The 22,428-nt window shown below is 37.0% G+C and overlaps 1 protein-coding gene across 1 annotated transcript in view; it reads left to right on the forward strand.

Moving 5' to 3' along the window:
• The window catches only part of INTS7 (integrator complex subunit 7), a 93,678-nt gene that overhangs the window by 14,529 nt on the left and 56,721 nt on the right, over positions 1 to 22,428 (forward strand). Inside the window, exons 4-7 of the mRNA XM_058702115.1 lie at positions 5,828 to 5,965; positions 13,295 to 13,341; positions 16,880 to 17,079; positions 17,786 to 17,908. Coding sequence (XP_058558098.1) covers positions 5,828 to 5,965; positions 13,295 to 13,341; positions 16,880 to 17,079; positions 17,786 to 17,908 — 508 coding nt within the window. The remainder of the gene's footprint in view (positions 1 to 5,827; positions 5,966 to 13,294; positions 13,342 to 16,879; positions 17,080 to 17,785; positions 17,909 to 22,428) is intronic.

Here is a 22,428-nt window from a genome sequence, read left to right on the forward strand (position 1 = left end):
AAAAAAACAGTCAAGTGATGTTCATTTTATTAACTCATTTTTGTCTATAATATTAATATATGTGTTTATACAGGCTCAGAAAAAAATCTGAAGGAATATATACTGTTAACAGTGATGAGTTTTGTCAGGGTTCATTGGGCTATGGATTACAAGAGACTTCCGAGTGGTTTTGTAATGTTTGAGTTATTTTCCACATGTATACATTATTTATTTATTTATTTAGATCAGAAGACAAAAAAAAGAAAAAATAGAATGTAAATAGGGGAATGATTTCATAAATAATTTAGACCTAGTTTGAATATTTTGAGAAGAATATAGATTAATATTTGAATATTCCATTCATTTTGCATGCTTGCCCTTTCTAAGTCATGGCAACTGGGCTTTGCCACAGTTCTTCATTGAATAACCAGAGATTTCTAGAAAGCTTCCAGAAAGAGAGGATTTACTTATTTAGAGCACTTTAAAGGGAAAAAATTCAGATTGAAGTAATAGGTTTCAACATTAACACTTGATGCAAAAAGTACTAAAAGAAATTTGAGCTAAGAATGTTATGGAATCCAGTTGCCATTTAAAATGTAGTACAATAAGAAGGTCTTCAGATAGATAAGGCCTCAGATGTTTTTGCCAAATACAAGGACCTGTTTTGAAAACATTCTTGGCGTAGGCACTTTAGGAAGAGGATAAAGAGCTTGATGATTGGGAATAAGGGGTGATCAGATTGTTTTGTAAAGTTTGCAGAATTGTAAATACCAAACCAAAAAAAAAAAGTGTTTTTATAATAACTCAAAACTGAAATTGTAGTATCAATACAATATGAGAATATCAAACACTTTTCACAAAAATAGAACATTTTTGAATAGCCTTAGAAATTTTTTTCATGATTTCATTGTTTTTTCATCATATAAGAAATGACTTAAAGTAAAAAAGTATTTTTTAATTTAGTGTATTATTTAATATTACATTATAAAGTTTTAAAAATACAATCTTTTATATTTGCAAATGACATATCACGTAAAGGGTTAGTGTCCAAAATCTATAAGAACTTATCAAACTCAACATCCAAAAAACAAATAATCCAGTGAAGAAATGGGCAAAAGACATGAATAGACACTTTTCCAAAGAAGACGTCCAGATGGCCAACCGACACATGAAAAAATGCTTAACATCACTCATCATCAGGGAAATACAAATCAAAACCACAATGAGATACCACCTTACACTTGTCAGAATGGCTAAATTAACAACTCAGGCAACAACAGATGTTGGCGAGGATGCGGAGAAAGAGGATCTCTTTTGCGTTGTTGGTGGGAATGCAAGCTGGTGCGGCCACTCTGGAAAACAGTACGGAGGTTCCTCAAAAAATTGAAAATATAACTACCCTACGACCCAGCAATTGCACTACTAGGCATTTATCCATGGGATACAGGTATACTGTTTCGAAGGGACATATGCACCCCACTGTTTATAGCAGCACTATCAACAGTAGCCAAAGTATGGAAAGAGCCCCAAAGTCCATCGATGGTTGAATGGATAAAGAGGTGGTACACACACACACACACACACACACACACACACACACATAAACACTGGAGTATTACTCGGCAATCAAAAAGAATGAAATCTTGCCATTTGCAACTACGTGGATGGAACTAGAGGGTATTATGCTAAGCAAAATTAGAGAAAGACAGGTATCATATGACTTCACTCATATGAGGACTTTAAGAGACAAAACAGATGAACATAAGGGAAAGGAAGCAAAAATAATATAAAAACAGGGAGGGGGACAAAGCATAAGAGACTCTTAAATATGGAGAACAAACAGAAGGTTACTGGAGGGGTTGTGGGAGGGGGGATGGGCTAAATGGGTAAGGGGCATTAAGGAATCTACTCCTGAAATCATTGTTGCACTATGTGCTAACTAATTTGGATGTAAATTAAAAAAAATAAAAAAATATAAAAATACAATCTTTTAGAAATTATAAAGAAAACTAAGTTTGTGCTTCAGCAAGTAACAAACACCATATCATTTACTGCTTATGTAAGAAAAAGCATGATTTGTCAATAAAAAAATTTAAATCACATGTTTGACTTGGGACTAAATATATTAAAATGTAGATTCCTTTCTTTTCCAGTAACACTTTACTATAAATTTTAACAAAAGAGCAAAAAACTTTTTCTAATGCATTTCCTAGTAAATTACAGACCATACACTTTCCTTTGGATACTTTAGCATGCGTATCATTAGCTAGAGTTCAGTTCGTTTACAGGGTTATCTGGTTCTTTAATGTCAGTTAATTTACTGAGTACTGACAGATGCTTCAAGTAATTCCAACCACTATCAAGGTATAGAACTTACTCCAGAATATTCCTTCACGCCCCATCCTACTCACTTCTCTTGTCCACCTCCCCAGAGGCCACTGCTGGTCTGAGTTTTTCCTGTTACCTAGATAAGTTTTCATCTGTTTTCAAATGTCATATAAGTGGCCTCATACAGTGGGTATCCTTTTGTGTAAGGCTTCTTTTCGTTTTTTGATATTAATCCATTTTGTATGTCATTAACTTGTTTTTATTGCTGAGTACTTTTCCATTGTGTGACAGTAACAGTTTATTTGTTCTCTTACTGATGAACTCTTAGGCTCTTTCCAATTTACAGCTATCATAAGTAAAGTTGCTATGAACCTTCTTGTCCAAGACCTGTTGTGAACATGCTTCCCTTTCTGACAAATACATACTTAGGAGTGAAATTGTTGAACCATAGGGTAGGTGTATATATAATTTTATAAGAAACTGCCAAGCCTTTTTCCAAAGCGATTTTAACCATTTTATATTCTGACCAACAGTATGCGAGTTCTGGTTACTTCACCTTCTTGCCAGCCTTTGGTGTGTCTTATCTTCTACATTAGCCATTCTGATGGGTGTGTAGCAGTTTTGATTTGCATTTCCCTGATGGTAATGATGTTGAGCTTTTTCTCACAGTTTTTCTCTCTCTTTTTGGGGAGTAGTTCAAATCACTTGCCCATTTTCTTTTGTTAGATTGTTTAGATTTTAAGATTTTACTTGTCTTTTTATTACAGAATTGTAGGATTTCTTGATATATTCTCAATACCAGTCTTTGTCAGATGCATGTTTTATATATCATATTTAAGAATAGACAGAAACTTCTTTTAGGGCCTGAATGCCATGAACAGAATTACTACCATTTTTTATACTCTTCATTAAGTTATGTCTCAACATAATTGTTTCTTATGTTTTCTGTCTGTAACTAAAATAATGTATGCCTCAGAATAAAGAAAGTTTCAAACTGGGTAACTGTCAAAACCACCCCAGATGCTGGCAGTGTAAAGCCAAGTGAGTAGGCTGTGAGTGTGCTTATGTTATAGCCACTAACCACTGTACATATGCTTTTAGTTCATACCTCAAGGTCTTCAAAATATTCTGCTTTTAAAATGGAAAAGTAATTTAAGTACTTTTGTAATTAAAAAAAAAAAAAGATGTCAGCATTTTGAAACCCCATTTGGGAAACAGTGGCCTGCTCAACTGAAGAGAAGTTTGGCTGTATGCATAGGGAGAACTGTTTTGGTCCCAACTCACATTCTGATGTGCTGACATTTCATAAATCACTTTCCCTGCTGTAAAATGAGAAAAATGATACCTGCCCTAATGGATTCCCTTATTTCCTATGTGGCAAAATGCAACACATGCCAAAAAAAAAAAAAAAAAAAAGTTTTCAGTCACCATAGAAATGTAAAGAAACTGGCTGTTAAAAATCTATCTTTGAGGGGCGCCTGGGTGGCTCAGTCGGTTAAGCGGCCGACTTCGGCTCAGGTCATGATCTCACGGTCTGTGAGTTCGATCCCCGTGTCGGGCTCTGTGCTGACAGCTCAGAGCCTAGAGCCTGTTTCAGATTCTGTGTCTCCCTCTCTCTCTGTCCCTCCCCTGTTCACGTTCTGTCTCTCTCTGTCTCAAAAATAAATAAACGTTAAAAAAAAAAATCTATCTTTGAAATGTATGAAGCATATTAGTGATTATATATTCATTCCTTCTATCATGAAATGCTTGATTATAATACTTTTTTATAAATAAAAAGATATAATACAGAAATGATCTTAACATTTTATAGGAACATGATTTTTCATTGAAGAGCCTGGTAATAGCACAATGAAAAACTGAAAAACGAGTCTGTTGAGAAAAACAAAGTCTACAAAGAAAAGATGGGGCTGGTAAATGATAGATCAACATTAAGTACCCGTTGAGTAGAAAGTTTGTTGTGTGTTTTAAGGAACATAGATTTAAGTGAGAACTCTGATCTCAAGGAGACTGCTTTCTAGAAGAATGTATTAATAAGATTAAACTCATGAAGAAAAGCAAAAAGTGATGTCTCTCAAATGCTAAGGAGTTTTTAGAGTCAGAATGATTTAAACTTAAAAAGGAGAAAGGACAAGGAAGAGATGATATTTCAAAGATGTTTTCTTTTTTTACCCATTACTTTAGACTTACCAATTAAAACAGGGGCGCCTGGGTGGCTCAGTTGGTTAATAAACATCCGACTCTTGATTTCGGCTCAGGGCATGATCTCACGGTTCGTGAGTTTGAGCCCCGGGTCAGGCTCTGCTCTGACAGCGCAGGGCCTGTTGGGATTCTGTCTCTCTCTCACTTTTGCTCTCACTCTCCCTCAAAAATATTAAAAAAAAATCTAGACTTATCAAAGCAAATGGAAGGAGAAGAAGCTGGAAGGTATTTATAACGTTTGAAATGTAGTGCTACAAGTTATTTATAATATTACCAGAAATATCTTCAGAAAGTAGTGACCAGTGGGAATATGCTTGTTTTGCCCTTTTATATTTAAATAGCAACAAACTGTTAATCCAAATGTGTCAATATTAGCCTAATCTCATTTTCTCTTGTATAAAATATACCACAAGCCATTTATTTCTTTTGAAAAATATCTATGTAATTTCAAAACTTTATTTTCAAATTGAATACAAATCACATATTTAGTCCATTTTAGTATTTTGTTTTGTATAAACTCTAACACTTCTGTCCAGTCAAACCTCCATAAGATAGTGATGGCGTGTCAAGTTGGAAGGTACTTAGGACATTGACTTAGACAAAGGTTGTCCCTGTAAGAACTCTGTTTTGTTCATTGCAGTGTTTTGCAGCCCTCTAACATCCACGCCTTTCTGCTGAAAACATCTTTCAAGCTCTACCTTCTGTAGTTTATGTTACAAACAATAGATTTTTTTTTTCCCTTTCCCAGATTGACAGTTTATTATAAAGTAGCCTGTGTTTTTCCAGACTCTACCTTCCTTACCCTCGCAGACTCCGATATGAGCCCCAGGGAACATCCTCTACCTCTTTTCTCTTGGTGTTGAAGACAGATTTGAAGATCATGCTATCAGTATTTACTGATGTGGAAAAAAAAATTGGAAATCTTACTTTTTTTACATTGTGGATCTGCTTAATAGCAAAAATGTTGCTCTGCTAAAATGGACTTACTTATAGAACATTGGAAAATTGGTATTTTGATGCTTTAATAATTCAGAAGTTTCTGGGCTCCACTTGGTACCTGGAATGTACTTCAGGATGATAATTTTAAATTTTGCTTATGTTAGATAAGCCATCTTAATTTTTCTGACATATTGGAGTATGGAAAAGTGTTTAGAATTTGAGTCACTGCTTGGTTCCTAAAATTGATGCTTTATTAACCTGAGGTTTAAGGATTTACCTACAAATTTTAATTTTGGTATCTAGCTTTGCCTTGCTTCTTCCTCTCTTGATTTTTAGCTTAAGGTATTTCTGTTATTCTTGGGTTTCTTTTTCTCTGTAGGATGTTGGGAAGTCTGGCATCAATAATTCCTGAGAGGAAGAATGCTCATCACAGTATCCGGCAGAGTCTGGATTCACATGATAACGTAGAAGTTGAAGCTGCCGTTTTTGCTGCTGCAAACTTTTCTGCACAGTCAAAGTAAGCATCAGTCTTTTAATAATTTGGCTTCCCGAGAAGAGGTTTTGAAGGAATAACTCATCACTGTACATAAACACTAAGAGGAAAATATAAATGGCGAGACGTATTTTCCAAGAGAGTTTACATCATGTTGGGGAAACAGAACCTCAGTACATGTAATAGAAAAGTACATATGTTGGCCTTAACTGTAATAAATGAGAATTTCCAGAAGGACAGATCAGCACAGATTGGGGTAGTTAGGGAGGGCTCCATTGAGGAACCGAAGTTCTGTCCACCGAGGCACCCTCCCCAAACATACATGGTTCGGATGCTCAGTTGCTACTTTCTGTTGTCTCTTCAAGGTTGGCTGTTTGGCATTAGAGCTGTGGATAGTTTGACAGAGATAGTAACTCGAGCTGAAACCAGGTTTAACCTATTTGGGATGTCATATCCTACACTATATTCTTGTAGGACAGTTTTTTTTTTTTTTTTGGATGCAGTGGTGACCATGATTATGTTACTCTTTGACTTGTTAAATTACTCTCTCTAAAAAAATATATTATCCCCTTTACTGACTGATAATCAAAAGTAGCATTGCTCTGGAGGACATTTTGGTAGTATGCATTTTGCCTTAAACATGTCCATCCTTTTTCCCCTTAAGTGGGCCTATGAAGTCCACTTCTGAGAACTTACCCCAAGGAATCAGCAAAGTGTACTGATAATTATTTGCAAGGATGCTAGTTGCAATGTTATAAAAACAAAAAAGATTAGTAGCAACCTAACTTCTAACCAGTGTATGTAGATAAATATGATCATATAATGAAGTGTTATATCAGTTCTTAACAAATATATCTTAGAAATGTATTTGAAAACAGGGTACATCATAGCTTATGGGATAGTATAGAATATATTTTTTAAGAAACGTGTGTTTGTATTGATGGAATGGAAAAAGACAAAGGATATATAGATCAAATATTGTCTCTGGGTGATAAATTGGTATCTTATTTTAATTTTACTTTTTATAAATTTCTGTATATACTGCCAGGAGCAGGTTTGGACTTTATAATCAGAAGAATGATGTTATTTTTGAAATTAAAAAATAGCATTTCCTATTAAGAATCTCTGCTAAATTTGGATAAAACTTGAAATAATCACCAATTTTCTTTATTCAGATTTTAGCCATATGAGTATTCATTTCTTCAGCTGCTCCTATCAAACTTCAGAATCATAGGATTATTCATTGGAAAAGGAGAATGGAGAATAGAAAGCATGTAATTTTTAATGTACTGCTCAAAATTAGTAGGTGTGGCAGTAATTGAGGAAGAGAAATATCTGAGTAAATACAATTCTTATTTGTGCTTTTGAAAACTAATGTTTTTTTTCTTATTGAGAGTAATTACTATTGAGAGAACTTTTTAAAAATTATTTTTATTGGATAAGAATTATATTTAGTGAATGGTTATCTGATTACCACTGACAAAGTGTGAGTACTTTATAATCTGAGTAAATTTGCTACTTTCTGTAGCTCCAAAATAGTTTTTTCTTTTTTTTTTTTTAATTTCTAATGTTTGTTTATTTTTGAGACAGAGAGAGACAGAGCATGAGCAGGGGAGGGACAGAGTGAGAGGGAGACACAGAATCTGAAACAGGCTCTAGGCTCTGAGCTGTCAGCACAGAGCCCGACGTGGGGCTCAAATTCACAAGCTGAGAGATCATGATCTGAACCGAAGTCAGACGCTTAACCCACTGAGCCACCCAGGTGCCCCTCCAAAATAGTTTTCTAAATTTAGTTTCTAAATTTAGATGATAGATTTGTAATTTAGCGATTATATTTGATTTAATGAGAATCATCTTTACTTCAGATTTTCTCTTATGTTATAATCAGAAGCCAATTTTACCAGCTATGGAATTTCTAATCTGTTTTAGAAAAGATTAAGACAAAATAACATAGAAACATGATTCTTTGTTTATAGATTGATGACCAGTAAACATTTAAATTGACAGTTTATGTAGAAGCAGTTTTTAGTGTAAAAGGTTTCAATATGATATAATTTGTGATGTTTAAAAATACCAAAATAGCACAGTAGGGAAGGCTGAAGGGCTTATCAAAATGTATCAGAGTGTAAAATTGTATGATGAACTGTATCTTTTTGAGATTAGCATTTACCTCTTCTGAAATGATGACAGACCTGGCCTGAGATCAGATAGCTCAACCAGTACTGATGGGTTTTTGTCTTAGTATCTCTATCAATTTTGGATCTTAAATGAATTAGAGCAACTGGCCAAATAAGACCTTAAGAATTTATTTAACACTGTTCTCCCCCTGTTTAGTATCATAATCACATCTCACTTGTTCTAAAAAAGGTTAGGATTTTATATATTTAAAGAGCTAGTCACCGGGTCACAAAGCAGGAGTTGGAAACCCAAATGCCTTCAGAGAATGGGGATGCATTGTCAATGAGAAAGGTGCCCTCTTGTGGCCACTGTGCTGAACTGAATAGTGCACTTGCCATCTAAAAGTGGTAGCTGCATGCCCCTTGGCCCCAGCTGATTCCTGGCCCTGTGACAGGGCAGGAATGTAGGTGCAATGTTGTGAGATCTGACTTTTTTTTTGGGGGGGGGGGGGGCTGGAATCTTATTATTCTGTTTATAATCTTATTACCATATGAGACTATATATTTTTAACGTACATTCTTAGTGTTGACATTAAGAATTTTAAAAAGTGTTACTGGATAAGTGAAAGCAAAGAAAGAAAAAGAAAGAAAGAAAGAAAGAAAGAAAGAAAGAAAGAAAGAAAGAAAGAAAAGAAAAGAAAGGAAAAGATAAGAAAACTGCAGGCTTCTAATTTGCAGTTCATTGGCCCTAAAGCCCTGTAACAGATTTTTAAATTTTGAGTTGCATAAAAGTTATATAGTTAGTGAAAAAAATTCTTATTGAATATCCACCATATCCAGATAACTATTCTAAGCACCCAGGAATACAGGGGTAGAGAAGATCATGGCCCTATTGTTATATAAACCCAGAATAGTTTTAGATGCGTGTTAATATATGAAACACTAAAACCATTTTGTGATAAAAATAATTTCATCATTGTGATAATGACCTGAATGAACTGCTTTAAGTAGGGTGATCAGGGAAGGCCTCTCTGACGAATGACATTTGAGCTGAAACTGGGTGATAAAGAGGCAGCAAGTGAGAGGAAGAATATTCTAAGAAGAAGGGATAACAAGTATGAGAGCATTCTGAAATGTGGATGAGTTGTATATACAGACCTGATACACCTTTTACCTTATACCTAAAAGACATTTATAACTTAACGTTTTCTTATCAAATGTGAAATTGTTATCTTAGAACAGTAGTTTTCAAACTATTTGGTATTAGAATCTCTACACTTTTCAAGCATTATCGAGGTCCTCAAAGAGCTTGTTTATGTGGACTACAGTGGTTGATATTTACACTATTAGAAATTTAAATGTCTAAATTTTTAAAGTACTTATTAATTCATTTTTAAAATAACAGTTCTCTAAAGATGTTAATGTAAAAATACTGCTATGAAAATAATTATTTTCCAAAATAAAAAAGCAGTTTTGTGAGATGAGTAGCATTGTTATACCGTTTTTGGAAATCTCTTTAATGGCTGGCTGGATTCTAATATCTGTTTCTGTACTCAACATTTCTGCTGGCAATATGTTATTTTGGTTAAAGTGTATGAAAAAAATCCAACCTCACACAGATATGTAGTTGGAAAAGAAAGGAATATTTTTATTTATTATTTATTTATTTATTTTATTATAGGGGTTTTATTTTATTTTATTTTTAAACATGAAATTTATTGTCAGATTGGTTTCCATACAACACCCAGTGCTCATCCCAACAGGTGCCCTCTTCAATACCCATCACCACCCCCCTCTCCCTCTCACCCCCCATCAACCCTCAGTTTGTTCTCAGTTTTTAAGAGTCTCTTATGTTTTGGCTCCCTCCCTCTCTAACCTCTTTTTTTTTTTTCTTCTCCTCCCCCATGGTCTTCTGTTAAGTTTCTCAGGATCCACATAAGAGTGAAAACATATGGTATCTAAGAAAGGAATATTTTTAAAGGCTTGATAGGTAATTACGGATATTTTTCTTTGATGCTATACCAAAACCAGACAAGTATGGTTTCTTAAAGTTAAACTGCAGTGTGGGCTCTAGAACCGTATCCATGAACTTGTACTTTATTATGCTGAAATCCATTGGAATCTCTTACCCATGTCTGTTTTTATAACTTATGCATTTGTTTTTTGGAAAGTATTGGTTCACTGTGTTATGCACGTCATTCAAATGTTGACGCACCTCACTGTATCATATCAGAGGTTCACATTTGTTACTCTCACCACCGATCTCATCAGGAAAGTCTTAAAATATTAAGCTGTCAAACTCATGGCCATAAGTTGCAAGTTTTCTGAAATCCTGATTTTTGCTTAGAAGTTCAGATTGGCAAAAAAATTTTCCCCTATTATTTTCTGTGAATTTACAAGCTGGCTTTATTCATCTTTTGAGGAAATGTCTACCAAATAGCCATGTCTGAATAACCATGAAGTTTTATGAAAAAAAAATGGCTAATTCATATCATAATTGAAACAGTTGCCGGGGACTTATCCTGGAGACACCCAGTGTGTACTTTATGTGTGCCTTCCATTTTGTCCGATGATATTAAAAAGACACTTGCTCAAGGGTTGAAATTCAATAAAATTAGTAATTTCCACTGTTTTATCAGGGACATTTGTAAGCACATCTGACTTCCTTTCTTCCTTTTCATGTGAGTGTGCAGCGGTCAGCAGTGCAATGACCGTAGTTCAGTTTGGGGACACTGCCTTGACTCTTGGTGAGGTGCTAGCAATTTCAATCGTTACTTTGGTACCAGTGGTGAAGATGGCAGCATTGGTGTTCCAGAAAAACCAGAAGATTTAAAAACAACCAAAAAAAAGTTACTCACTTTGAAAATTTCAGCACAAATCATGTTGATTGCCCAGAGTTCACATAAAAGACGAGGTTTTATGATTAGGTGATGCTGATACAACCAGAAGAGCACGTCTCACCATGTCTGTTAATTTGTCCATCTGTATGCAGAAATAAAACTCTGCGGTTGAGCTGTTACTTAGTCTTCCTGTTTGCAGCTAAATCTTTTATTTCATAAATTACTCTAATGTTGAAAACTGGCAGTGCCTTGACTTCTTTCACTGACTTTTCATCCAGGTTTTCAGCATTGTCAGTGCTCAGCCGCACATGTCTCTTATGTTAGGTGCACTTCTCCAGCCAGTGCATTATAACTCACCCTGTTCTTATTTTTGGTGTGAAAATCAATATTTTGCTTTTAAAGAGCCCATTTAAAATAGTCTTTTTAAAAAAATGCCAAATAGTCTCAAAATGAAACCACGAGTTAACTGGTACCATAATACATTTTGAAATGTTTCATATCATGAGGCACGATAAGTTAAATTATAAACATCTAAAAAATCAAGGATAGCTTTAGTCATTTTTTTTTTATTTACAATTTTGCTTTCCTTTAGAATAGGTTCTTTCTTTCCACACATTAGAAAACTCTCTGATATGTCAGTTTTAGCTTTTTTCAGCATCTTTAGACCTAGACAGTACAGCTGTGTGTTGAGAAAACGAGCCTGCTAATCTCTGGCCAGTGATTTTTTTTTTAATTATAAAAAAAGACTTTGCAAATAAACTTTATTTTATTTTGTAATAAAATATTATTGAATTCTGAAACAAAAGCAACTTTAGATAAAATTTTAGGAAAATCTTCCAAAATTTAATGCAGAACATGACAATGTGTACTTCCTGATATGTTTCTCTATAGACATAAGGAAAACCTCAGGATTTCAAAATAATGATGAATGATAATGAGATTCTAAAGATAATAATAGATATAGTCAAGGGATGCCTGGGTAGCTCAGTCAGTTAAGCGTCCCACTTTGGCTCAGGTCATGATCTTGCAGTTCATGAGTTCCAGCCCTGCGTGGGGCTCTGTGCTGACAGCTCAGAGCCTGGAGCCTGCTTCGGATTTTGTGTCTCTCTCTCTGCCTCTCCCTGCCTCGTGCTCGCTCGCTTGCTCTCTCTCTCTCTCTCTCAAAAATAAACATTAAAAAAAATAGATACAGTCAAATATAGTAACAACACAGGAGAATTGAGAACAAACTGAGTTAATCTCAGAGAATGTATTCATATACTAAACCTACTACCTTGGAAAATTCTAGAAAACACAAGAATGCACAATTACACATTCCATTAGCTGTCAAGAGATGGTGTCATTATGCATCATGTAGCCTCTGGAAAACACTGAGCTTATGAGAGAATGAAACTGAAAATGGCAAATATCTTAATGGCAGGAAATATTTTATGTGGACATCCACTGAACTGCAGAGGGGGAGTATTTTATGTCTTAACATATCATTTATCATGGCTAAATGAGCCAAGCTTGATCATATTATCTGTATCATATTTCCTTACATATGATGTAATGTCCTATCCCAAATATTCATGTTATTAATAACTTTTGCAACACTCACTTATATTTTTGTTAAGACAGAATCAAAAGCAGCCCCTTGGAAAATACTTTACATGTATGTAATATAAAAAAAAAAAAAAACCCAAACATGGCTAACTTTAAATAGTTCAGCTCTTGGTAAGATTCTGCCCATATTTCCTACCACTTTTCTATTTCATAATTAGTCTATTTTTCTAAAACTTAGAATATTTAAAATATATTTTATTCCTTGTACAGTCAGCTTATGGTATTAAAAGCTTTTCATAATTAAAAGCTTTTCCTAAAACATCGCGAACTGAGATGGTGACCTCGAATCTTTTAGACAGTGGGGCTTGGTGATGCAGGATGTGTGCAGCAGCACTCGTAAGTCAGAGCATCGTTCCTTGAACGCCACTTGAGAATAGTGTTGACAGAGCCATTCGCTGGTGGAAGTTTAGGTGTCAGTTGCAGTTCTCACCCTACCCCCTGTACCAGACCCTTGTTACGATTTGTAATATTGTGTTGATTTTGTTCTCTTTAAGTCCTTAGAAAACGTCAGCAAAGCCTAAGAGACTCTTAAAAACTGAGAACAAACTGAGGGCTGATGGGGGGTGGGAGGGAGGGGAGGGTGGGGGATGGATATTGAGGAGGGCACCTGTTGGGATGAGCACTGGGTGTTGTATGGAAACCAATTTGACAATAAATTTCATATATTTAAAAAAATCATTAATAATGAATACAATAAAATAAATAATGTATTAAATTGGAAAAAAAAAGAAAACGTCAGCAAATGTAATTTTTCTTGGTTTTAAAGTTGTTGCTGTTCTCTTTTTTCAAAGGGATTTTGCTGTAGGAATCTGTAACAAAATCAGTGAAATGATTCAAGGTATGTGTGCTTCATTTAGTATTATGAAGTGACTTACTGGGATTTGTATTAATAATAGCTGCTACCATTTATTAAGTACTTACTGTGTGCTTGTCACCATTCATTTACTTATTCATTTAAATAATATTTATTAAGTGTCTTCTAAATGCCAGAGCTGTTCTGGGTGCTTAGGATACAGTAATGAACAAAACAAAGTCCTTGCCCTCCTGTAACCTACATTCTAGTGGCAGAAGTGGGGGGGGGGGGTTGGTGGCAATAGACAAATAAAAATAAAATATAACAGTTGCTATGGAAAAAAAAGCAGGGTAGGGACAGGGAGCTCCCAGAGTAGAGTCCCCACCCCAGGGTGGAAGGGGGTGCTTTATATTTTGTATATGCTGGTCAAGGAAGGCCGCTAGTGGAGTGATACTTGTGTGAGAGATGCAGATATTTAGGGGACAAACAGTCTGATCTGGGGAGCGGAGGGCTGTTAGAAGTTCTGGAGTTCGTTTCTTACTCTGTTCATGTTCCTCCAGTGTCTTCTTCCAGTTGCAGCTAAGCTCAAATCCAGATTCCTTACCATGGCCTACAAGGCCCTAGTTTTCTAATCTCATCTTCCATATTACGCTTCATGTGTATTAACCCCATTTATCCTCCTGCTCATTAAAGGGGGCTCTGGGGCTCCAGCACTGCACAGCTCTAGAGAGCACCACGTCCTTAGTATTTTTCTAAGTGACGTTCCTTTGAGTTGTACAACTTGGCAGACGTTGACAGGTAATGCTGTTAGGTCTCTTTTACAGAAAAGGAAATGGAGCCACGTTAAAATTACCTGAAGACCAGGATACAATGGTTGAGCTTTGTCCTGTTCTCCTTTATTCCTTTGTGCTTTTTTCTCACTGCCAGAAAAGGGCTCTACTGCAGAAAGCTATCATTAAAAGGATGCGTCACTCATTTGTTGAGTAGTTTTTATCAAACGCTTGCTCTGTCAGACAGGAGCTCAGCAGGGAACAAATATCACGCTTGAATTAAAATAATCCAAGGAGGGTTTAAGGAAGCAGCGATTTATAAAGTTGTGGGCAGGATGAACTGTAGGGGATGATGTCCTGCACCCAAGGGTGCAAAGAGGGAGTGATTACCAGAAGCGTGAAGTCATGTCAAGAGGGCCACTTTGAAAAACTGACCTTCAGTGTGCTTGACCTGATGTGGCCCTGTGGAGAGGGACTCAGGGAATAAATACCCTGACGTCTTTCTTCTTCCTCCTATACCCTGCTGGGGCTCTACACTGGCTAAACTCAGACAGCGGGCAAATAGCAAGGGAGTTGGTGGAAGCTATGCCCATGACCTTCCTATGCCGGTACGGGAGTATTGTGTGTCTTTGGGTGATAGTTATTTGGGTTTATTCACATGTAGAAACCCACTAGTTTGCACACTTAAGATTCATTATTGTTTCTCAAGTTTTATCTATAAAAAAATTTAAGCAAAAGAACAGGAACTCTAGGGGGTTGAAAGAGAAAGAGGGAAAAAAAGCACAGGAGTAGGGTGGAGGAAGGCTGGAGCCCAAGATAGGGAAATGGCAGGGGAGTCTTAGTAATAAAAGCATCCTTACATTTAAGTTTAAGTTGCTCGTGTTTCTGCCAAGGAAAACCTCTTGAGTGTCCCTAAACCAGTAAAAATGTCTATCAATGTGAAAAATTCCACTGACTGCTGGGTTGAGCATAGATTTGCAGAGGAAGGAGGGAGGCATATGAGATAGGAGTCTGCCATGGGGAAAGGTGTAAGTAGGGAAAATACTTAGGAGAACTTTGCAGTAATTCAGTCTGGAGATGGTGGTGGAAGTCGGCCAGAGGGACAGCAATGGGAACAGAATGGCATTGTCAGATGTGGCTTGTATTTTAAAGCTACGATCAACAGGATTTGCTAATAAATTTGGATGTGGGGTGTGAGAGAAGTAAGAGAATCAAGAAAGGCTCTATAATGATGCACCTGTCATATACTAAAATGGGAAAAATTTTCCCATTTTTTTGTGGGGAAGACCAGAAGTTCTCTGCACCCCAGTAAGTACAAAATGCTTCTGACCAGACATCCCAGTGGAGGTGACAGGAGGTAATGGGATTCATGTATCTGAAGTTCAGGGGCAGGGTGGAGGGGTAGGAGGAGGTAGTCTTTAGCATATAGCTGATAATGGAAGCCATGGGATTATATCACCTCACTCAAGGAAAGTACTGAGGGTGAGAAGAAGAGTGTCTTAACCAACCCCAAGGAATACCAGAAATTAAAGTGTGGCTAAAATGAATACAGAGAGATTGAGAAGGAATAGCCAGAAGAAGGACAAAAGCCAGGAAGAGTATGCCTTCAAGAGAGAAGAGTTTCAAAGACAGAACGGCCAGCAGTGTCAAACGCATTTGGTGCTGTAAGGATCAAAACATTAATAAACATAAGCAGGTTATGGCTACAGAAAGGAAACCAGGGAGTCCATACTCTGACCTCATTTTTCTCCCCTCCATCTCCTGGGGCTCTCTGCTTTGGCCAGACCTAAACAGAGGCCACACAGCAAGGGAGTTGTCAATGGAAGGCACCCCTGGATGTTGGAATGTTCTTATATATTCCCACTAACGGTGACTTCACGATGGGAAAACAGTGTTCCGCAGAGTATGAATTAGCTTTTGGCATATATGTGGTGAATTATGATCTACAGGTTTTTGTTCTTTATCATCACAAAGCCATGCTGCAGAAGAAAACATGCTTTTGTGTAGCTACAGTGTTGACAGCAAAAGATATGCTGGACTTAATCCTCATGGAATGCCTGCCGTGGAGGAGGTAAAAAAAGGCATTGCCACACTAAGTTCAGAGAACTTCAGAACCCCTCCACACACAGTCTGTTCACATCCAGGTCTTGACTTAGTGTTGAAGGAAATAATTAAAACTGTAAATATAATTAAATTGTAGCCATTAAGCATGTGTGTACATATGTATATGTACCTGCATGCATATATCTTTTTAGTATGCTATGAGAAGAAATAGACAGCAAATAATAAACTTTGCTTTCTGCTGTGCCTTTTAAAGGCATTTTCTACTGTCAGCATGTAGTTTCATACTCACCAAAAAATTAATGTTAAGATAAATACTTTGGAAGAAAACTATCAAACTTAATTGGGGGTTAGCTTTACTATAATTATCTTTGATGTCGTAAACATAACATTAGTATACTGTTTGTTTTAATGGTCATTTTGCTAAGTGAATCAGACCTTTTTTTCTTTTAATTTTTTTTTAATGTTTATTTTTGAGAGAGAGAGAGAGAGACAGAGACAGATCACAAGTAGGGGAGGGGCAGAGAGAGAGAGAGGGAGACAGACTCTGAAGCAGGTTCCAGGCTCCGAGCTGTCAGCACAGAGACAGATGTGGGGCTCGAACTCCTGAACCCCGAGATCATGACCTGATCTGAAGTTGGATGCTCAACCGACTGAGCCACCCAGGAGCCCCGAATCAGACCTTTTAAATGTGAAATATTATCAAGGATGATAATCAGAAATCTGTCCCTAACGATTCCTTTTGCATCCAGGGTTAGCCACACCAGTTGACTTGAAGCTGAAGTTAATCCCCATCCTTCAGCACATGCACCATGATGCGATCCTGGCGTCCAGCGCACGTCAGCTTTTACAGCAGCTGGTCACGTCCTATCCCTCCACCAAGATGGTGATTGTTTCTTTGCACACTTTTACTCTGCTTGCTGCTTCATCTTTGGTTGATACGCCTAAGCAGGTAATTTCAGTTTTCTTTAAACTGTCTTTTCTTCAGTAAACTTTCCTATGAAGTATAAACCAAGAAATTTAAGTAACCCCTAAGTTTTGATAATATTAAGGTCCCTTTATCTGATAAAGATGACTTTAATTTCCTTTTGCTTGCTTTTTTCTTCCTGCATCCACAGTAGTAATTCTTGGGAGCCCTTTAAGAACATGAAGTAGAAGTGAGGGCACTTGGCAGAGCATGGAGTTGGCAGTAAAGATTAAAAGGCCAGGTCCTGTGCTAGAATCTTACGAGTTAAAGGATTATAAGTATACTTTTTTTTAAACTTTTTTTTTTTTTAACGTTTATTTATTTTTGAGACAGAGAGAGACAGAGCATGAACGGGGGAGGGTCACAGAGAGAAGGAGACACAGAATCGGAAACAGGCTCCAGGCTCTGAGCTGTCAGCACAGAGCCCGACGCGGGGCTCAAACCCACGGACCGTGAGATCGTGACCTGAGCCGAAGTCGGACGCTTAACCGACTGAGCCACCCAGGCGCCCCAATATAAGTATACTTTTATGCACGAGGAGAAACTGGCCCAAACATGGACCCATAGCTAATGATAGGGCTGCAATCTGAAATGAGTCCTGTCTCAGATCTAAAAGCTTCACTAAACCGTAGTACATCCCTAATGGTAATTTCAGTGGCAGTGTTGTTCATGAATGACCTTTCTTTCATAGATTCAGCTACTATTGCAGTATTTGAAGAATGACCCTAGGAAGGCAGTAAAGAGACTTGCTATTCAAGATCTGAAATTACTTGCCAATAAAACACCACACACTTGGAGTAGGGAAAATATTCAGGTATGTAGAACTTTCAACATTAATATTTTATATAGAAAAATAATGCAACATTGTCATAAATTGTTCTACTTTGCATTTTTGTACCATCTTTGTCATCTTTTAAATGTTTGAATTTGAAAAAAAAAAATTAAGAGCAGTGTCGATACGTATGGCAGAAGTTATTTTTTAAGTGGCAAAATAAATACCTGAAACTTTTATCCTTTTGTGCATTGTTTGTTTTAGTGAGTTAGACTTTGCCTCTCAGTTTCCTGTTACTTTTCCCATAGCAGCACTAAGGCTACATGAGAAGCCCAGTAAAATCATTTATTTAATTCCTGTCTCCTTTACTCACTTCAGGGAGAACAGTTGGTGCCAGCTGTGATTTATTAGGGAGAAGGTACTGGAAGCGTAACTCAGCAAAGTATATTTTTCCTTTTTATAGAGAGGAAGGACATTCTTAAGTTTTATTTTGTAAATGCAGGAGCAGGTCTCAATCTCTAGACTTTTATTAAGGTTACTTACTTATTTTGAGGGCAAGAGAGAGAGCAGGGAAGGGACAGAGAGAGAGAGGGAAAGAGAGAATCCCAAGCAGGCTCCACACCATCAGTGCAGAGCCTGACGCAGGGCTCGATCCCCTGAACCGTGAGATCATGACCTGAGCTGAGATCAAGAGTCAGACTTAATGGACTGAGCCACCCAGGCACCCCAGTCAATCTCTAGACTTTTAATGTGGCATCTTTTATAACATTTTTTAGGTCAAGTTAATGTTTTATATTTCTTCTCAAAAGAAGAAATTTGTTTATTCATTACTGTTAACAGATGCACCATTTTCTAAAAAATGTTTGAAGTGAAATGGAGGATTATTAGAATGTAACCTTTATTTTCATGGATTTTATTATCTTTTGGTGTCATCATAGCTACAGTGCAACAAAAACCTTTGAATTTCAGATCATGAAGCTAAGGTGCCACGTTAATTTGGGTTTTTTGTTTGCAGTTTTCTAAACACGTTTCCGTATGTTGTGATTGGTAGGCCCGACTATTCCAAGAGATAAGGGCAGGTGTTAGTATTTGCATTTAGGGGGTGAACAAATTAGGGTTCAGAGAGACTTAATATGCTTAAGAGGGCTTCTTAAGGGGACTTAATTGAGATTTTAATTAAGAGAGCTCTGTCCTCTAATGCTTTTTCCACTAAATAATACTGTCTTTCCAAGAAGAGAATGTACTCGGCTACAGCAGGGAAGCAAACCCAGTGAAAGTGTTGTATTATTCCTTCACATTTGCCTCTTTATTGTATGACACATCACACGTACAAAAAAGTATGTAAAATATGGTTTAATGGTTTAAATAATTGTAAATGAAAACAATGTAGCCACCATCCAGCTAGAAATAGAGGACTGCAGGCTCACAGACTCCTGCCACCTTCCCTCACACAGTCCTCCCTGATCAGAACCAGAACACCTACCCAGAGGAAACTGCTATTTTGACTTTTGTGATAATCGTTTCTTCACTCTTTATTGTTTTACCACTTATATATGCTTCCCTGAAAAATAATGTTTAGTTTTTGTTTTTATTTCTTTTGCTTAACATCGTACTGATGAGACTCATCCATGTGTTTGCATGTTGTTTTTTTTTTTTTCCCTTTAATGGCTGTGTAGTTTTCCATTATACGAATGGACCACAGTTTATTTGCTTTTGATGGGTTATTTCCAACACGGGGCACTTGCAAACAGTGCTGCTATGAGCATTCTTTATCTCCTGGCACATATGCTGGGCTTTCTTCGTATACTTAAGAGTGAAACTGCTGACTTCTAGAATATGTAGATCTTCAGCTCTACCAGTTAATGTCAAACTGTGTTCCAAATTGATTGAGCCAGTTTACATTCCTAATAAGATGAGTGCCCATTGGTCCACTTCCTTGCCAACACTTAGAATTACCAGACCTTTACATTTTTACCAGTTTAGAAGTTGTAGTTTTAATTTCTAATTCCTTGATTACTGAAGAAGTTGAACATCCTTTTAATATGTTTATTGATCATTTGGATTTCCTCTTTTGTGACACAGCTATTCAAGTCTTGATTACTTTTCTGTTGATTTGTAGTCATTCTTTGTATATTCTGGATACTTGTACTTTATTGGTCCTTGGCATTCTATATAAATTTCAGAAGCAGCTGATCAAGTTCCAGGTTAAAAAAAAAAAATGCTGAGAGGGGCGCCTGGGTGCCTTGGTCAGTTAAGCATCTGACTCGATTTCGTCTCAGGTCATGATCTCATGATTTGTGAGTTTAGCCCCCTGCGTGGGGCTCTGCACTGACAGTGCGGAACCTGCATGGGATTCTCTCCCTCTCTCCCTCTTTCTGCCCCTCCCCCCTTTCCCTCTCTCTCTCTCTCTCTCTCTCTCTTTCTCTCTCTCTCAAAATAAATAAAACTTGAAAAAAAGCTGATCATTTCATTGGGATTACATTGAATGGAAAGATCAATTTGTAAGAAATTGATGTTTTTACAGTGTTACGTCTTCTAATACATGAATAAATACATTGCATTTATTTAGTTTTCTGCAGGTTATCTTTTACCTTAGTCTGTTTTGTCTGATACTAATATAGTTACTTCAGTTTTCTTCGGGATGTACCTACATGGTAGAGTATCATCTTTTTACTTCTAGTCTTTATCTGTATGTTTCAGATATATCTTATGTTAATTCTGCTACAAAGACCTTACAACACACTACTCATTTATATTCCTCTAAACTCTTACGTATTGTTGTCATGTGTCTTAATTCTGTCTTATCAGTTTGGTTGTTTTATAAATTCATTGATCATTTGGACCTTCCACTGTCTTTGCTCTTCAGGCTTTCTCTCTGGGATACTTTTTTTTCCTGCCTTTGGAAAGTCCTTTATTGGGGCGCCTGGGTGACGCAGTCGGTTAAGCGTCCGACTTCAGCCAGGTCACGATCTCGCGGTCCGTGAGTTCGAGCCCCGCGTCAGGCTCTGGGCTGATGGCTCGGAGCCTGGAGCCTGTTTCCGATTCTGTGTCTCCCTCTCTCTCTGCCCCTCCCCCGTTCATGCTCTGTCTCTCTCTGTCCCCAAAAAAATAAAAAAAATAAAAAAAATTAAAAAACGTTGGAAAGTCCTTTATTGATTGATTGATTGATTTTTTTTGGTTGATTGATTGATTGATTGGGAAGTCCTTTAGTGAGGGTCTGTGGTGGTAAGCTCTCCCAGTATTTGCTTGTCTGAAACTGTCTTTATTTTGCCCTCCATCTTGAAAGATACTTTCTCTGGGGGTAGAATAATGCCCAGGGCCTTGAGGATACCATTCTGCCGTCTACTGATTTTCATTATTACTGCTGAGAATGGCAGTACTCTTTGGAAGGAACTTTTTTCCTGCTTTAAATTTTCTCTGTTTAATTTGACGGTCTGCACAGTGAACCATCTGTGGATTTCTTCTGTTTAAACTGTCTCGGCTATTGATTTTCTTGAAACATAAGAATGGTGTTTTTCAACACTTTTGGGAAATTGTCAGCCATTGTTTTTGCAGATGTTGCCAGTCTATCTTGCCTTTCCTCCCAGATCTCCAGTTAAATGTATGTTAGCCCTTCTCGTAATCCCCCCCGTAATCTTACATCTTTTTTCCGCCTCCTTAACTCTCTGTGCCGTGCTCTGAATAATTTCTCCCGTCCATGTTTTAGTCCAGTAATTATCTCTCCAGCTTATCTAAGGTCTTTTCAGACCTGTCTCTGCTCTCTATTTCTCTTGGCCCTCTTTTGTAGTACCCTTTTTCCTTATATACTTGGCTGTTTTTTACTTTGAGCTCCTCATTTTCTTTGGAGAAGTGTGTGTGGGAATCTTCTAAAGAATAATTTCTCTAGAGAAGGTTTGCGTTTGCTTCTGCTGGGTGGAGAGACCAGGTAGTGATTCATGTTGTGGGGAAGATAAAGTCAGGGAAGAAGATCAGTGAGTGAGGAAGAGGGAGGTTCTAGTTTTATGTAGGGTGGTCAGGGGAGCTCTCGCTGAGAAGCTGACACTTTAGCAAGGACGTAAAGGAGGGATCCCAACTTTGTGAGCCTCTGAAAGAAGAACATTACCAGCAGGGAGAACAGCAAGAAAAAGGTCCTGATGTGAGAGCATTCATTCATAAGTGTGAGATCAGTGTGGCTGTACATACAGTGTAAGATGGGTGGAGGGGGTAGCAGATCATTTAGGGCCTTTGAGTTCTTTGTAAGGAAGGACTTTAGCACAGGCCATTATTATTTTTTCATTGAAATATATTTGACATATCACATTGTGTTAATTTAAGCATGTTATCATGGGACACTTCCATATTGTAATACGATTGCCATTGTTGTGATAATTAGCACCATCACATTACATAATTATCATTTCTTAATTTTAGTGTTTGGAATAGTTAAGTTCTAGAGTCTTAGCAAGCTTGATGATGATCATACAACATTGTTTTCCATATTCACTGTATGATACATTAGATCTCTAGGACTTATTTACTCATAAATTTGTACCCTTACACAACATCTGTCCTATCCTCCCACC

This window comes from Neofelis nebulosa, chromosome 15 (assembly GCF_028018385.1).
Source record: "Neofelis nebulosa isolate mNeoNeb1 chromosome 15, mNeoNeb1.pri, whole genome shotgun sequence".
Lineage (NCBI taxonomy): Eukaryota > Metazoa > Chordata > Mammalia > Carnivora > Felidae > Neofelis > Neofelis nebulosa.